At 59.7% G+C, this 15,199-nt stretch overlaps 2 protein-coding genes across 2 annotated transcripts in view; one reads left to right on the forward strand and one right to left on the reverse strand.

Annotated features, from left to right (window-relative positions):
* LOC311211426 (prosaposin-like) lies at window positions 1-6,771 on the forward strand. Its single transcript, XM_084290159.1, has 14 exons — window positions 1-93; window positions 2,937-3,061; window positions 3,280-3,354; window positions 3,446-3,571; window positions 3,745-3,924; window positions 4,018-4,152; window positions 4,250-4,306; window positions 4,424-4,464; window positions 4,534-4,651; window positions 4,752-4,829; window positions 4,913-5,257; window positions 5,346-5,426; window positions 5,544-5,639; window positions 5,747-6,771. The coding sequence occupies exons 1-14, from the start codon at window positions 33-35 to the stop codon at window positions 5,780-5,782; spliced, it is 1,554 nt and encodes a 517-aa protein (XP_084146285.1). The 5' UTR covers window positions 1-32; the 3' UTR covers window positions 5,783-6,771.
* A 1,173-nt stretch (window positions 6,772-7,944) lies between these two features.
* CDH23 (cadherin related 23) overlaps window positions 7,945-15,199 on the reverse strand; it is a gene marked incomplete at its 3' end in the record, with an annotated part of 67,545 nt that continues 60,290 nt past the window's right edge. Inside the window, exons 43-60 of the mRNA XM_084290519.1 lie at window positions 14,925-15,062; window positions 14,655-14,774; window positions 14,098-14,275; window positions 13,304-13,515; window positions 12,539-12,733; window positions 12,067-12,177; window positions 11,748-11,877; window positions 11,311-11,574; window positions 11,033-11,194; window positions 10,512-10,768; window positions 10,134-10,231; window positions 9,936-10,056; window positions 9,718-9,797; window positions 9,587-9,627; window positions 9,360-9,420; window positions 9,047-9,176; window positions 8,835-8,957; window positions 7,945-8,268 (exon numbers count right to left, since the gene is read on the reverse strand). Coding sequence (XP_084146645.1) covers window positions 7,945-8,268; window positions 8,835-8,957; window positions 9,047-9,176; window positions 9,360-9,420; window positions 9,587-9,627; window positions 9,718-9,797; window positions 9,936-10,056; window positions 10,134-10,231; window positions 10,512-10,768; window positions 11,033-11,194; window positions 11,311-11,574; window positions 11,748-11,877; window positions 12,067-12,177; window positions 12,539-12,733; window positions 13,304-13,515; window positions 14,098-14,275; window positions 14,655-14,774; window positions 14,925-15,062 — 2,745 coding nt within the window. The remainder of the gene's footprint in view (window positions 8,269-8,834; window positions 8,958-9,046; window positions 9,177-9,359; window positions 9,421-9,586; window positions 9,628-9,717; window positions 9,798-9,935; window positions 10,057-10,133; window positions 10,232-10,511; window positions 10,769-11,032; window positions 11,195-11,310; window positions 11,575-11,747; window positions 11,878-12,066; window positions 12,178-12,538; window positions 12,734-13,303; window positions 13,516-14,097; window positions 14,276-14,654; window positions 14,775-14,924; window positions 15,063-15,199) is intronic.

Below are 15,199 nucleotides of genomic sequence, written 5' to 3' on the forward strand. Positions count from 1 at the left end.
GGAACCGCCTACAGGACTCACTCGGGGACAGCATGGAGAGCAGATGGAGTGCCTGGGTGCTGGTCCTGGCCGTGTGCCTGGGCTCCTACCGAGGTAAGCTCAGGCCTTGCGGGTAGGACTCTGAGCCTAGAAAATGCCTCTGGACCCCTAAACTATCCTAAATTCTCTCTTGGACATGTCTGCCTGCTCTTGAAAGGCCAAGAGGGTTTAAACTCCAAATACTTCCTTGTCCCTCGTTGGGGTTATGCCAGGGAGCTGAGGCACTCTCCAGCAGGTTGTGCTTTAACATGTCTGTGCGGAATTGCCTGTTTTCTTGCTCTTGAAGGTGATTTTAAGGCCAAAAAGGAGTTTGTCCCCTTCCTCCTGTGGACAACATGAGTAGGACAGAGCTGGCTTTCTGTCGGGGCATGAGGGATGCGGAGGAAATGGGGTGGGAAGGGGAGGAGGAGGTGGGGAGGCAGCAGGGCTGCCGTGTTGCCTGTCCTGGCTTCAGACCTGGCTGTGTACGTGTGCTGTGGGAGCAGCTGTTGTGGTGCTTGTGCCGTGGAGGAACCAAAATGCCACCCAAAGCCATCCCTTAGGGCTAGGGGGAGCAGGGGGCCCTCTTTGGGTGTAAGCAAGCAAATCCCCCAGGCACAGCCCTCCCAGGAGCCGGAGCTTTCCGCCCCGTGATCCATGGGGAGCCACCACCTCTTCCCAAGGGAAATTCACTGAGCTTTGAAAAAAAGGGCAGGGGCAGCCTTTTAGAGGGAAGAGCCCCTCTCCTGGTGCTGGTGGATGAGCTGACAGCAGGAGCACCCCAACCAGCACCAGGAAAACCAGGAAAATTCATCTGCTCCCTGTGCTGGGAGGGTGCACGGAGCCTGCTGTGCCGGCTCTCCCTCAGCCATCCTCGCCAAATCCTCCCGTCCCCCTTGCTCCAGGCTTTCCCCCTGACAGCCTTAACCCCAATTCCTCCCCCCGGAGGGGGTCCTGGCATGGGTTTAGGGGGAAAAGGGGGGGTTTTGGGTGTGCGGCGGAGCGCGAGGGCCGGGAACTGGGGCGGCGGGGCCCACGCGCCGCCCCCGGCTTGGCACCACAACCGGTTCCCCAGGCTCAGCCGGCTCGGCCGGGGCTCCTGCCTCGGCTCCTCGCTCCGTGCCCTGCTCTCAGGTGCCGGGACAGCCCCCACAGCATCGCAGAGCCCCCATGGCCATGCTTTCCCTTGGGCCACCCTTTATTTGTGGTGTTTTAGTGTGATTTTTTCCACAGCTTCAGCTCGAGCAGAGCTAGGCCTCGGTGTGCTTCAGCCACGTCTCCCCATCCTTGTGCGTCCTACAGAGGCACTCAGGGGACTGTCCCCTCACAGGGGCTGTGTGGCAGGGTTGTGGCCACGTCTGTGGGTCAGGCAGGGTTGTGGCTATGTCCGTGTTTCGGGCAGGGCCAGCCTCATCCGTGCCCTTGGTGCTTTGGGGCAGCCTTTGGGTGGCGCGTGCAACCCCTTCCGCAATTACCGGCGAGCTCGTGGGATGAGAGGGCGAGCTGAAGCCAATTAAAGCCGGGATGCTCTCGGGCACCCGTCCTGCTGGGAGGATGCGAGGGGTGGGAAGCGATTCGGGGCAGCCCTGAGCTGCTCCCCGTGGCCGGGCTGTGGTGTGCAGGCAGCGGGGTGCCGCCAGGGAGCGGGGCACCACGGCTTCCTGGCACCAAACCTCGTGCTTTTGTGGGTTTCCTTGGTCAAAGCAGGCTTGGGAGGAAGAATTGGCTTAGAAAAAAGAAAATAGGCAGAGGTTTGGATGAGAAAAAGCTTCAGTGCTCATTTTTCACCTAGACCTATATCTTATCATATATATGTGTTTATATATATTATACATTAATACATTTATTATATTATATATGTTATATATTTTATATGTGATATGTTTTATATTTTATATAATATATATTTTATATATTATATATTTTATATGTTTTATATATTATGTTTATATGATCAGAAACATGTTGCAAGTCATCCTCCTTCTTCCCTTCCATTTTTTTCTGTCGTTGCTGCCCCTGAACTCCCATCTGACTTGCCATTCCTGTTCCCCCTGCTGCTAACACCACACTTAAAAAAAAAAAAAAAAAAAAAAAAAAAAAGCATGCCATATATATATATATCTCAGCTGATGCGGCATCTTGCACACATCTAGGTGTGTGGGACGGGAAGCAGCGGGGCTCACCCTGCCCCGGGGCCGGTGGGGCAACAGGGGCTGAACGCACCCAGCGCTGCCCAGCTGCGCCAGCGCTTTTGCTGCAGCTTCCTCGGCCCCGCGCTGGTGGCTGCAACCCCTGGCAGGGATGGATCTTGCCCCATGGTGCCCGAGAAAATTAATCCTGACACGCAGAGGTGGCAATTAAAACGCCGGCGCTGCTGGTAGGCGCTTATCAAGCGGTGTTGCACCATGCCTGGATGGAGCGAGCGACGCTGGCACCCCCGGATTATTTATTTTGCAAGATTTATTAGTGTGTGTGTTTTTTTTTTTTTTTTCTTTCCCAGTGTGTTCAGCTGCCCAGGCAGGGGGTGCCCCAGGCTTGCCGTGCTTTTAAATGGGCTGAAGCCACCACGGCACGCGGGTGCGCCTGTCCCTATCAGGGTTAACGCGAGATGCTGCAAAAGGAGAAAGCGACGGGGTTGGGGCTGGGGGAGCTTTGCCAGCCAGCAGCAGGTGGTGGGGATAAAAATAAATAAATAAATAAATAAAAGAACAGCTAAATAAATAAATAAAAAGAATAGAAGATGCCGTTGCGAAAGCCGAGGTGAATCAGGGTGGGAGGGGTGAGCAGCATCTGTCCTCGCCTGTGGGCAGACCCGGGGCAGGATGGGGAGCTGGTGTGGGGTCGGGATGGTGACCCCCAATGGGTGCTGATGCCCCCATGGGTGCTGATGCCCCCTCTTTATCTCCCCCCCCCCTCAGCCGGGGCCAGCCCCCTCCCCGAGTGCGGCGAGCGGCCGGAGGAGTGGTGCCGTGATGTGGGGACGGCGGCCAAGTGCGGGGTGCTGGAGCTGTGCCGGCTCGCCGTCTGGGACCGAGACCTGGGGGTAAAAGCAATTTGGAGGGGAAGGGTCGCCCTGCCCCAAAATGGGGGGGTCTGGTGGACAAATCCTGCCTTTTCCGGCCCCAAAGCTGGGCAGGGCAGCCTGCGGGGGCTGGTGGGCAGGGTTTCTTTCCTGCAAAACGCCACAAGGGTGGGATGTGGGGAGGATGCAGGGGGTCTGGGTGCCACAGCAGCATCCTGACGTGTCCCCTGCCTCAGCAGAAAGGGATCCCGTGCCACCTGTGCCAGGTGGTGGTCTCCACGGTGGGGAAGATCCTGCAGGACAACCGCACCGAGGTGGGTCATCAAGGGCAGGGGGCACAGACCGGTGTCCCCCCCACATCCCTGCGGGGCCAGCCCAGCCCTGAGCTTTCCCTTTGTCCCCTAGGAAAAGCTGAGGCTCTTTTTGGATAAGAAATGCCAGTACCTGCCCTTCCAGGACTGGTCGGTCAAGTGCAAGAAGATGGTGGACACCGGCATCCTCATCCTGGTGCAGCTGGGCAAGCAAGTGCTGGTAACAGCCCGCGGCGGGGGGAACCCCTTAAAGGGCATGGTTTGGGGAGCAAAGGGGGGTCCTACGGCCCCCAGGGGGCTGGAGCTCATCCTGGGGCAAAAAGGGGATGGGGACAGAAGCGATGGGTGGATGTAGGGTGTGATGGCTCAGCCCTGACCGCCCCTGTCCTGCAGTCGGACCCGAAGGTGGTGTGCGGCACCATCAAGCTGTGCCAGCCCCGGGGCAGCCCCGAGGGGGCCCTGAAGTTTCAGGAGCCACCGCCAGCCCCCGCGCAGGACTTTGCCCAGCTCTCCATACCCCTCATCGCCGGCGTCCCGCTCCTGCTCCAGCCCCAGGACGCTCCTCGTGCCCAGGTACCTGCCCAGCCCCATCAACACCCTGCCCTTGGTTCCCCGTCCCTTTTAATTACCCCTCTGATGTTTTGGGGTGCCGCTGTCATCCCGCAGGAGCCGGGGGACCTGTGTGGGGACTGCGCCCGGCTGGTGGCGGCGGTGCAGGTGGAGCTGGGCGCCTTCGCCCGCTCCCTGGCGTCCCGTGCCGAGAAGGAGTGCGAGGGCCTGGCACCCGTCCTGGCACAGCGGGTAAGGTCACAAAGCCACCCAGCTTGGGGGGGGGTGTGGAAATTCAGCATGGGGTGAAGCCCCCGGGGGCTCACCGTGCCCCCTTCTCCCCACACAGTGCAAGCGCTACCTGGCCGAGTACGCGGACACGGCTGCCTGGCTGCTCCGGCACCTGGTGAGCGAGGGAGCTGCTTTCCGAACAGCTTCTCCCCCCCCTTTTACATTGCAACTGCTGCCATTCACTTTTTAATGATCATTTTTTCCTTTCTATTTGCCGCCTCCCTCCCCCCAGCAGGCTGAGGTAAGCGAGATGCCCGTTGCCTTCCCGACGAGGCTGGGGATGGGGGGCTGAACTTGCCGAATTCGGGGCGTTTCTCCCCAGGACCCGAGGGAGCTCTGCAGCCTGCTGGGGCTCTGCCCCTCCTTGGCGTCCTCCTTGGCACTCTCATCATCAGGATCCATGCATGCACTGCTCTCCGAGAAGCTGGCCCAGCTCCTCAGCACGCTGCTCCCCGACGGGGTACGTGGGGCTTGTCCCGTCCCTGGCCACCCTTAAAATCCTAAAAGGCTGGGTGAGGGGAGTGTTACCTTTTATATTTTTTTTAATTCTCCTGCCCCAGGAGGCCACGCCGCTGTGTGAGATGTGCGAGTTCGCCGTCAGGGCGGCCGAGAGCCTCCTGGAGAACAACATGACGGAGGCGAGCTGGGGTTTTCGTGGGGCTGGGGGGGTGGCGGTGGGGTCCCTCCGGCATCACCCTCCCTGCTCTCACCCCCCGAACAGGAGCAGCTGGTGAACGACATCGAGAAGGTGTGCTACATGCTGCCCCACGGCGTCATCGGGCAGTGCAAGGACTTCGTGGACTCCTACGGCAAGGCGGTGGTCATCATGCTGCTGGAGGCCACCGACCCGCGGGCCGTCTGCACCATGCTGCGCCTCTGCCCGCGCCGGGGGGCTGCCCGCGGGGTGGCCGCTGCCCTCGAGCCGGCCACGGGCTCCTTCTGCAACGTCTGCCAGATCCTCATCACCTACTTCGATAACGAGCTGCTGAAGAACGAGACGCTGGCGGAGCTGGGCGACATGCTGGAGAAGGGCTGCGAGCTGCTGCCCGCCCCGCTCACCGGCAAGGTCAGCTGGAGAGGGTCCCCGAACCACCTCCTTTTTTCCCCTTTTTGTTTCTTGTGGGGCTCACCCCAAACCTGCTTCTCTCCCACAGTGCGAGGCGCTGGTGGTGCAGTACGAGCCGGCGGCCGTGCGGCTCCTGGTGCAGATGATGGACCCCGACTTTGTCTGCACTGTGAGTGTGCCCTGCTGAGCGCGGTGGGACAGGCAGACAGCGTGTGACCTGTCCCCCCCCCCGCGGTGTCCCCTGCCCTTTTTCCCCATTCAGCCTTTTTCCCCTTTTTCCATGCAGAAAATCAGAGCTTGCGACTCGCCCCTGGGCTCGGAGCCCTGCGCCTGGGGACCGGGATACTGGTGTGCCAGCATGGCCACTGCCATCGAGTGCGATGTAAGCGGTGTCACCATCCCCCCCGCCACCTGCCACGCTTCCCCTGCTCCCCTACATCTCCCCGGGGCTCTGCCTGCCCCCTCCATCCTCCCCATCTCTCCCCACAGGCCGTCGAGCACTGCAGGCGTCATATATGGGACTAGGAGCCACCTCTCCGGCCGGGCTCGCTGCGGTTTGGGTTCGGCACCCAACCTAACCCAGGACCCCCCCCCCTTGGGATGCGCCCGCAGCCGCAGGGGATGGGGCGCCTCCGGGGTGCCCCAGCCCCCTCTGCCTTCTCCTTTTCCACCCCCGGGGCTTGGATTTTCAAATCAGGTTAAGGGATTTCGTCTTGGTTTTAGGACTGGGAATTCAGCGGGGAGGTCTCTTAGGCTCATTTCAAAATCCCTCCACCCCACCATCCCCTCTCTCCTGTGACCCGTGGGGTAAAAACTGGGCTTAGCCCCATCCACATCCCACCCAGAACTGAGGCCGAAGCCCAGGTCAGCCGAAACCAGAGCAGCTCCAGGGGCTGTGATGGTTTCTGCTGCCAAAACGCTGGTGCTGAGAGTCTAGGCACCTTCGCTCCCCGGGTCCCATTTGATTTTTGGCAAGCCCAGCCCTTTGCTGGGCTGCTCAAACTGGGGCTGCTTGGAATTTTGTTTTATTTTTCCCCTGGTCACCAGTTAAAGAAACAAAGCGGAACAGATTTGCCTGCAGTGCCTGGCTTTGCATGACTTCTGCGTGATGAATTTGTGCAGGGGGAAGGAGAAGAGAGAGGCCGAGTTAAATTAGGGACATATACATAATAGATATGCATATATATATATATATATATACACACATCTAGGTGTGTGTATATATATATATATGCACATACACACAAAAATGAGACACGTCTGCTCTGCTGGGACCAGCAGGAGCACCGCAGCCCGCAGAAGGGTGCAAAGCCAGGACTGCAGGGCTGGGATTTGGGGTTTCCTCGCTCCAGGACACACAAAGCAGTGTCCCCAGCTGGGGCTGCTCGCCGTGGGATGCTGCGCAGGATCACCTCCCCTCCACGGACACAGCGCCGCAGCCAGCTGGATATTATATAGATAGATATTTTAAGCATCCCCTGAACAAATGAGTGAGTTTGGGGGGTTTCCTTCCCAGCAAGCAACCCCTGAAGGGGATCCTGGTGCCGAAACCGTGGCAGCGAGGGGCGGCGGGATGCTGGCTCGTCCCCACCCCGCCGCGGGAAGGGGACGCCCGCAGTGCCCGGTGCCGAGCATGGCCACGAGCATTGCACCATAAATAAACCCTTCCCGTCAGCCCGGCTCTTGTCTCCCTCCTCCTTGTCCCCGGGGCGATGCTCCTTAAGGGGGATTTAATGGTTCTCCCCCAAAACTGGGCTGCTGCGGCGTGGGATGCGAGAATGGCTGGAGAGAGAGGAATTAAAGGAATTTAAAAAAAAAAGAAAAAAAAAAAAAAAGGGATTTCTTTTTAAAAGGCGGCTTGGCCGTGAGATGCCTAATCTCGTGTTTAATCTGTTTAGTCTGTGTTTGCTGCCGGAGGCACGGCCAGGGAGGAAGGACGACAGACAGTTTAACCAAAGCCATAGAGAGTGTATTTCTGATTCCCGCGACAGACCATTCCCAAAACTCTCCACAAGGTTACGGTGGGAAGCAAACCCCAAACGAACAAACCCGAAAGCAAGAGAGAAGGGGAAGGGGAAAGAAGGATACACACGAACACTCGACAGCCAGAAGCCCCCCCGCTATTGTCAGTCTCTCTCTCTTTTTCCACGTCGTAACACATTTTGGTAAAGCCAGCGAAAATGGAGAAATGTCTTCGGTTTTGGTCTTTCCTTGCCGGAAAGGTGACGACACACGGTAATGGGCTCTCACCCAGCCCCCCCGGTCCTGCGGTCGAGGTGCGATGGGTTTTGGTCCCCAGCGTGGTTTTTTGGGGGGCGGGCAGCTCGTCGGGGCTCCCCGAAGCCTCGAGGCCACGCTGCTCCTTCGCCCCCGTCCAGCCTCGTAACGCTTGGATTCGTTGCATTCGCTCAGCATTAGTATTAATTAAAAAAAAATCATTTTTTTTCTTTTTTTAATAAGAAAAATTAAAAAAAAAATAATGGTTTCATGGGTAAATGAGACGCGAGGAAGAGCAAACTGGTCCTGAGAGCCCTTTCCCGGGGCCAAGCTCTCCAAGGCTGCTGGACTGAAATGCAGGGGATTGGGGGGGCCGAGTGCCAGTCTCGGGGTGCCCCCGGCCCCGCTGCATCCCCCAGCTCCGTGCTCGTCCCCTGCTGCCCCCGGCCGGCCTCGAGGGGCCCCGCTGGTCATAGCTCGGTGATCTCCAGCGGGCTCTCCATGATCACCTCCCGCATCTTGTGCAGGGGGGTGGACTTGGCCGACTCGGTGCGGGCGTTGTGGTCGCCGTAGCCCCCGCAGTCGGCGGTCAGAGTCTCCAGCGAGCGCCCCAGCACCTTCTGGTCGTCCTCGGGCAGGCTGTTGAGGTCGGAGGCCAGCAGCGTGCCCGTGCTGCCATGCACCACGTGGATGCCGTCGGGACCCTTCAGCTCCACCGGCGGCTTGTGCCGAAAGCGCAGGCTGCCCTGGCTGGGGCTGCGCTCCTCCTCCTCCTCCAGGTCCTTCTGGATGAGCTGCAAAAAGCCCACGGAGATGTCACCACGCGTCCCAACTTCCCTCTGCGGTGCCCAGCGGGAGGCACCCGACCCTCCTCTTCCTCCGTGAGGCTGTGATCTCTCCCCCAGCTGGAAATATGTTGTTTTGCTCATTTTGGGGAGCGGTTTTCCATGCTGGGTGGGGGGGTCACCAGCAGCCAAGGCCTGCGGGGCTGGGAAGACACACTGCATCCCAAAGGGCACGGCAAGCATCTCCCCATGCCCCCGCACGCCCCGTCTACCTCCGTGACCGAGGAGCGGTCCCCCTGACTGGCGGTGGCCTTATGCACCATCCGCTGGGCAAAGAGCCTTTTCAAGCGCATGTAATCGTCCAGGACCACCTTCAGGAGAGAGCCCTGGGTGAACGGGGAGAGAGGATGGGTTACACCAGGGACACAGCTCTTTTTTTTGGGGGGGGGATCAGCCCCATCCTGGTGTTTCTCGCAGCACAATCACCCTCCGGTGCGGCACCTGGAAGCCAGAACGGGGAAAAAAAACGAGGGCAGCCCCTTGGTGAGGGGTGCCCGGTGGTGGGGGCCGCTCACCTTGATGGGTCCCTCCCTCATGATCTGCCCCAGCTTGGCGATGTTGTCGTACTCCTGGATTGCAGCACGCAGGTAGCGGTCATCCTCGGGCTTGGCGGCCGAGGGCTCTCTGCCAAAGGTGCCCTGCGGGAGGAGAGCACAGCGTGGGGGACGTGTGTGGGGCAGCGGGGGTAGAAGCGAGCCTGACAGAGGGGTTGGGACCACCATCTTACATGGGTCCTGGCCGGGCTGTTCCACAGGTCGGTGATTTCGCTCAGGTTTTCGGGCAGGTCGTCCTCGCGCTCCGCCTGCGCCGCCAGCTCCATGGTGCGGCAGAAGGGGTCCAGCCACACCGGGTTGGCCCTGCCCGGGGACAGGAGTGACACTCAGCGCTCACAGCACGCCCCAAATGCCCAGCTGAGTCCCTCCACCAAGTAGAGGCTGCATCCCTGGCTGTAAAAGGCAGGTGTCCCCTTTGGGAACACCCCTGGGTCCTGCCACGTACCAGGTAGTGAGGTGGGGAGTGGAGGGATGGGGAGGACTCACCCATCAAAGGAGTACTTGTTGGTGTTGGGCATGTCCATGATGTCCATGAAGCCTCTGTTCCCTGCAAAAGGCAGAGTGGAGGTTGCCCAGCCGAGTAGCAAATGGATGTGGGCATGGGGCAGTGCTTCTTCGTGGGGGAAAAAACCCGAAAAGTGACCAAAAAGGCTCTGGTGGTGTGAGACATGCTGGGATGGGCGCTGGTGGCATGGAGCCTGGCTGCTGCTCACCTGTGGAGCCAGCCACAATGGCTTTCAGTTTCCTCTTGTGCCTGCAAAAAAAAAAAAAAAAAAAAAAGGAAATATGGCAAATTTGGGCGGAGAATAAGGGAGAAGGAGAGGGTCCGCAGGGCGCCACTCACACGGTGCGGTAGTACCAGTTCATCAGGATGAAGAGCATGGCGGCCAGGAAGAGCAGCACGGCCAGCACGATGATCGCCATCTGGGAGAGACAGAGGGCTAGCGGCAACCTCCAGCACCGATCCAGCACACAGCTGTGGGCACCCCACCCCGGTTATTCGGGGCCAGCAGCTCCCCGGGGCCTCGGGGTGGCCGTCTGCAGCTCCAGCTGGACCTTCACCTGCAGGGCCGAGAGGTCATCCGGGGCCCGGGCTGTGATGGCGGGCTGCACGTCCAGCACGTTGTAGTTCCTGAAGAGGTTCCTCAGCTGCTCCTTGTTCTCGTCGATCATCTGAATCACCCTGCGGAGAGGAGGGTGGTTGGGTGTCTTGGTGCGTGAGGGGCTCCCCACGTGCACGTGGCGGGCCGGGTGGCGTACCGCTCCACGTCCAAGATGCGGTTGGTGTCCCTGTTCACCACGTGGATCAGCAGCTCTGTCTGTGCAAAGTTCACCCGGCCTTTCTTGTCGACGTGGAACTGGGGAGAGACAGCAGGACCAAGGTCTCGCCTCCTGAGCCATCTCCAAGCGTGCTCCAAGGTGTGTCACCACCCACATTCACGTGGGGAAAACCCTGTCTCCAGCATGGCCATGGCTGCTAGGGACACACTTGCAGCCCCATCACTGACCGGTTGGCTGAAGGTGGGATGATCCCTTCACCTTCACGACTTGGGGGAGCCTCTGTTTTGTCATTTCACCCTCAAAGGGACCTCCCAAGCAGTGTGTGAGGTTACCTCCCGCTCAAAGGAAGCCGGTTACCTGCACATCGTCTGTGTTGACGATGGCGCCCGTGATGTTGGAGAGCAGGCTGATGAACTCCTCCTCGAACTGCCTGACCTTGTCGGGGATCTCGTTGATGATGATTTTCACCCGCTGGTCATCCCTCAGGATGTAAATCCCCACGATGGCCGTGTCGTTGTGGCCAACCAGGTCCGAGGCCATGATGTCCACCACGAAGTAGCCGGGGTTGTAGGCCGTGAAGAGGTCAAAGGTTCTCAGGATCCCATCGAGGGTTCCTGGTGGAAGGATGGCCACAAGCCCAGGGTTAGTGCAGTCACTTTGAGCCACCCATGTGAGGTCCCCATGAAGGGACCTGAAAACCAGGGCTTGGCAGATAACCTACAGCAGCTCTCACAGAGCCAGAGCCTGCCTCATGGGTGAATAAAAGAGGATGGAGGAACAGCAGCTGGCCATGCTGATGGTGACCATGGCCATGGGGGGGACATCTTCAGCCATGGGACCCTCCCTGGCCCATGCTCAGCAGCATGCAGGCTACTCACCGATGCTGAAGATGTTGGCCACCTCCTCCGAGTCATTGGAGTGCTGCTTGATGTAGCGGATCCCTAGGATGTTGTAGAGGACCAGGCTGTTGTTGCCCACGTCGGCATCCACCGCCACGACCCGGATCAGCTCCGATCCCACCTTGGCATCTGTGGCAACCCCTTTGGGAGAGAGACGGGACGGAGACCTGGGGCTGGGCTGCTCCCCCCACCAGCTGGACTGGTCCCGGAGCATCCCTGGCTCCAGGTGCCCCCCACCGGCCCCAGGCACCCCTTACCCGCTGTGTACTCCGACTTGGTGAACTGTGGGGACTGGTCATTGATGTCATCCAGGAAGATCCGCACCTCCTGAAGGGTCAGGTCTGTGCTGAGGTCCCAGGGCTGTGCCTTGCCCGTGCGCTGGCCCCGGGGTGGGGACCAGTTCCTCTGGCTGGAGGCTTTGACGATGAGGGAGTAGAAGGGCTCCTTCTCGCGGTCCAGGTCCCGCAGGACCTGCAGCTTCCCCTCCCGGCTCAGCTGGAAGTTGCTCTCCCGGTTCCCAGCTGCGTGTAGACAGTGAGTTACCAACTTTTTGGTTCTGCATCTCATTTACCCCCTTAGAAGCACAGCACGCAGCCATCAGGTGCAAGGCAAACCCTCGGCAAGGGGGTGTGCAGGTTTGGGATGGCAATCGCCCCCTTCCTCGCCCACCTGTGCTGTTCTGTCCCCACCTCACCTGCTATGAAGTAGTAGACGATGGCGTTGGAGCCCTCATCCGCGTCCACTGCCCCGGTGACATTGCCCACCACCGTGCCGGGCTGCGAGTGCTCGGGGACGGAGAGTGCCTGGTACTGGGGACTGTCCCTCTGCAGGAGCACGGGAGAAGGGAGGGGAGGGTTACTGCAGCACGTGAGCTTTGGGGGGCTTTTTTTTAGGCTTTGAAAGGCTGGAAGTGGACAAACGCCATCGTGCACCCCGTGGTGATGCCCAGTGGCACGTGCTCCACCACGTGTGTCCCCAGCCCAGCACCCCCTGTGCCCTCCCTGGTGCCTTACGGGTGGCCTGAGGAAGACAGGCTCGTTGTCATCGATGTCATCGAGCGCGACCTGGAGGGGCTGCATGGTCTCGTAGGCCGGCTGGCCCTGGTCGCTGGCCACGATGATCAGCTGGGGAGAGAGGCAAAAGCGCCGTCCTGGGCAAAGCCACGGGGGCGAGGAGGGTGCGGAGACATTGCTGAGGCAGGGACAGAGAGGGGACGGCTGGGCGGCAGAGGGCTTTTGTGGAATTGAACCAGGAGCTGGCCCACCACGTCCTCCAGGATGCAACTCTTCTGGTGGCCCACCTCCCAATCGCACCACATCCCCGTTGCATCCTCTGCCGGCGCTTGCTAACCACCTGGCTCCTTGCTAAGGTGGTGGTGTGACATCTCCACCACGGGGCCAGCTTTTCACCGTCCCCGCCGCGTGGTCTGCATCCCACCAGCCCAGCCCAGGGACCATCCCGCGGCCGTGCTGCCGCCTCGCTCACGTTGTACACCGCCTGCTTCTCCCGGTCCAGCCGCATGGCCGTCTGGATCAGCCCGCTGACGGCGTCGATGCTGAAATACTCCCAGTCCTTGTTCCCGGCCCCGGTTTTCAGCAGGTTGTACAGCACTGCCCCGTTGAGGCCCTCGTCCTTGTCCGTGGCATAGACCTCGTAGACGTTGGACCGCAGAGGGATCTCCTGTCGGCACGTGGCAGCCCCTCAGCCCCAGCCCTGCATGCCACCCCCTGCAACAATAGCCCATCCAAACCCCCTGGTTTTGGCCCATGCTGCCCAAATTTGGCCCCAAAGGGGAAACGTGGAGTTGTGATTTCCTTCGGCACAATCACAGCTCCTGGGACTTGTTGGAACCAAGCCCGGCTTCTCAGAAAGGAGAAACGTCTTAAATGTCAGTGTTTTGACCCATGTTTATGAACACGCCCGGCATGCAGCAGCCGGCCATTTCCCTATTTTGTTTGCTGCTGGGGTTTCTGTTCCCCAGGATGCCCCTCTGGCTCTGCTCACAGGCTGGCCTAGCATCTGGAGATGTTTGGCAGCAGAGATGCCCTCCCTGCTCCAGGAGACCCTTCCAGTCCCCACCACAAGCAAGTACGACCCAAACCTTCTTGCCATGTGCTAAACCAGGGTCCTGTTCCATCCCCGGTGGAGACAAAGAGTGGGTTTGGCCACCAGCAGCAGGCATGCTCCTGGGCACGACCTTGGTGTGCCATGGCTCCCTGCCCACCACGAGCCCCAGGTGTGTGTGTGTACCTCCTTGATGTGCAGGATGGTGCCGTTGGGTGGGCGGACGAAGACGGGGCGGTTGTCGTTAATGTCAATGACCTCCACGTGGAGCATGGTGGTCCCCCAGAGCGGGGGATGCCCCTTGTCTGTGGCCACCACCGTCAGGTTGAACCTCTCATAGGACTGCAAGCGCCGCCGGGACGTGATGAGCCCGGAGTCTTTATTGATCTTGAAGGCCTCTGGGGACAGACCAAACACATCTTTGGCTCAGGATGCTTGACACCAGATAAACTGTGAGTGGTATGCATTAGAAACCAGTCTACCAGGTGAAGCACACCCCTTGCTGGTGGGAAATCCCTGTGATGGGGTGATGGAGCAGAGCTGGCTGCCCAAAGCAGGAGTGCAGGTGCTCTTGAGGTGCTATTTTGGAGCATCCTTGGGTGCTGAGTTCCTGCATCTGGGGGATGCTATTTTGCTATCTACCTGCATCCTTCTAGCCCTTGTTGGCTGAGGTGTGCAGTGAGTTTGCTCCAGGACACATAGGTTACATTTCTGTGTGCTGAAAACCCACGGAAAGATGGCTGGGGGGAAGGCAAGGCCGGGCTGCAGGATGAAGGTGGGCAAAGCTTTAACACGTCACGCCACGAGGAACTGGGAATGGTGGAGCAATACCGAAAGCGGCTGTTCCCAGGATAGCATGCACAGCCTTGATGCTAACCAGCCACCAGGCACCGAAAGTGTGGCTTGGCCCCTACAGCTCCTCACTGCATCCCTGCACGAGCCCTGTCCACGGGTAGGAGCTGCCCACCAGCAGCTCCTACCTGCTCCAGGGCCCTCGATGCTGTAGGTCACCACGCCGTTGTCCCCTTCATCCAGGTCCGTTGCGGTCATGGTGATCACTGATGTCCCCGACGGCTCGTTCTCGTAGACGCTGGTGCTGAACTGGCTCTTGCTGAACTGGGGCCTGAAGTCGTTGATGTCCAGGACGGTGATCAGCACCTTCAACAAAGCCCAGCGCACCGGGTCACGCGGGGATGGGGCCCCTGCCGTGACCGGCACCGGGGCGCAGTGCCCTTCCTGCTATTCGTCTCGCTCTGCTGGCCCAATTCCTGCCTCCAACAATGGGGACAGACGTGGCCGGGGCACCCATTCTCTCCACAGCTGGCTGGAGCACTCGCAGACAATAGCATCGGTCTCTCCTGCCCCTCCTGCTCCGTCCCCTCCCATGGATGCTTGGTGCACAGCCCCCTTCATTCACCACCCCACCCCTGTTTTCTGGGGTCTTCTGCTCTCCCTTCTGGCTCATTCCTCCCCGGGCCCACCAGCAAGGTTTAACACCTTCTTGTAGGGCACTCCACAGGAGTGGTGGTGGCCCTACCTGCACCGAGTTCTCCCGACGGTTACTGGGGATGTCCCCGGGGTTGTCCCTGGCCACGGCTGTCAGCGTGTAGTGATCCTTCTTCTCCCGGTCCAGGGCCGACAAGATGTAGATGTCCCCCTGCAGCACACAGAGACCTCCAGGTGGGTCCGGTCCAGCAGAGCTGCTACTCGAGCAGAAGGTGAGGTGCAGGAGCAAGGCTGTCCCACAAGGTGGGATCATCTCATCCTCTTTTTCCCCGCTCTGTTCCAGCTTCAGCTGGCTCCTTACCGTGTTGGGATTTATCCCGAACTTGCCCTCTCCATCCCCCAGGCTGTACTGGATGAGAGCAAAACGCCCTGAATCCGCATCCGTGGCCTTGACCCTCAGGATGACTGTACCCAGTGGCACGTCCTCAAAGACAGCTTTCTGCAAAAAAAGGGAGCAGGGAGAGCTGGTTGTTGCACCCTGTGCCACTTTAGTAGGAAAACGGAGTTAATACCAGTTAATACCACCAATGTAATGCTCATTCTGGCAGGTCTCAGCCTGGTGACCCTGCCCACAAC

This window comes from Netta rufina (genome assembly GCF_964035555.1).
Source record: "Netta rufina genome assembly, chromosome: 7".
In the NCBI taxonomy this organism is placed as follows: domain Eukaryota; kingdom Metazoa; phylum Chordata; class Aves; order Anseriformes; family Anatidae; genus Netta; species Netta rufina.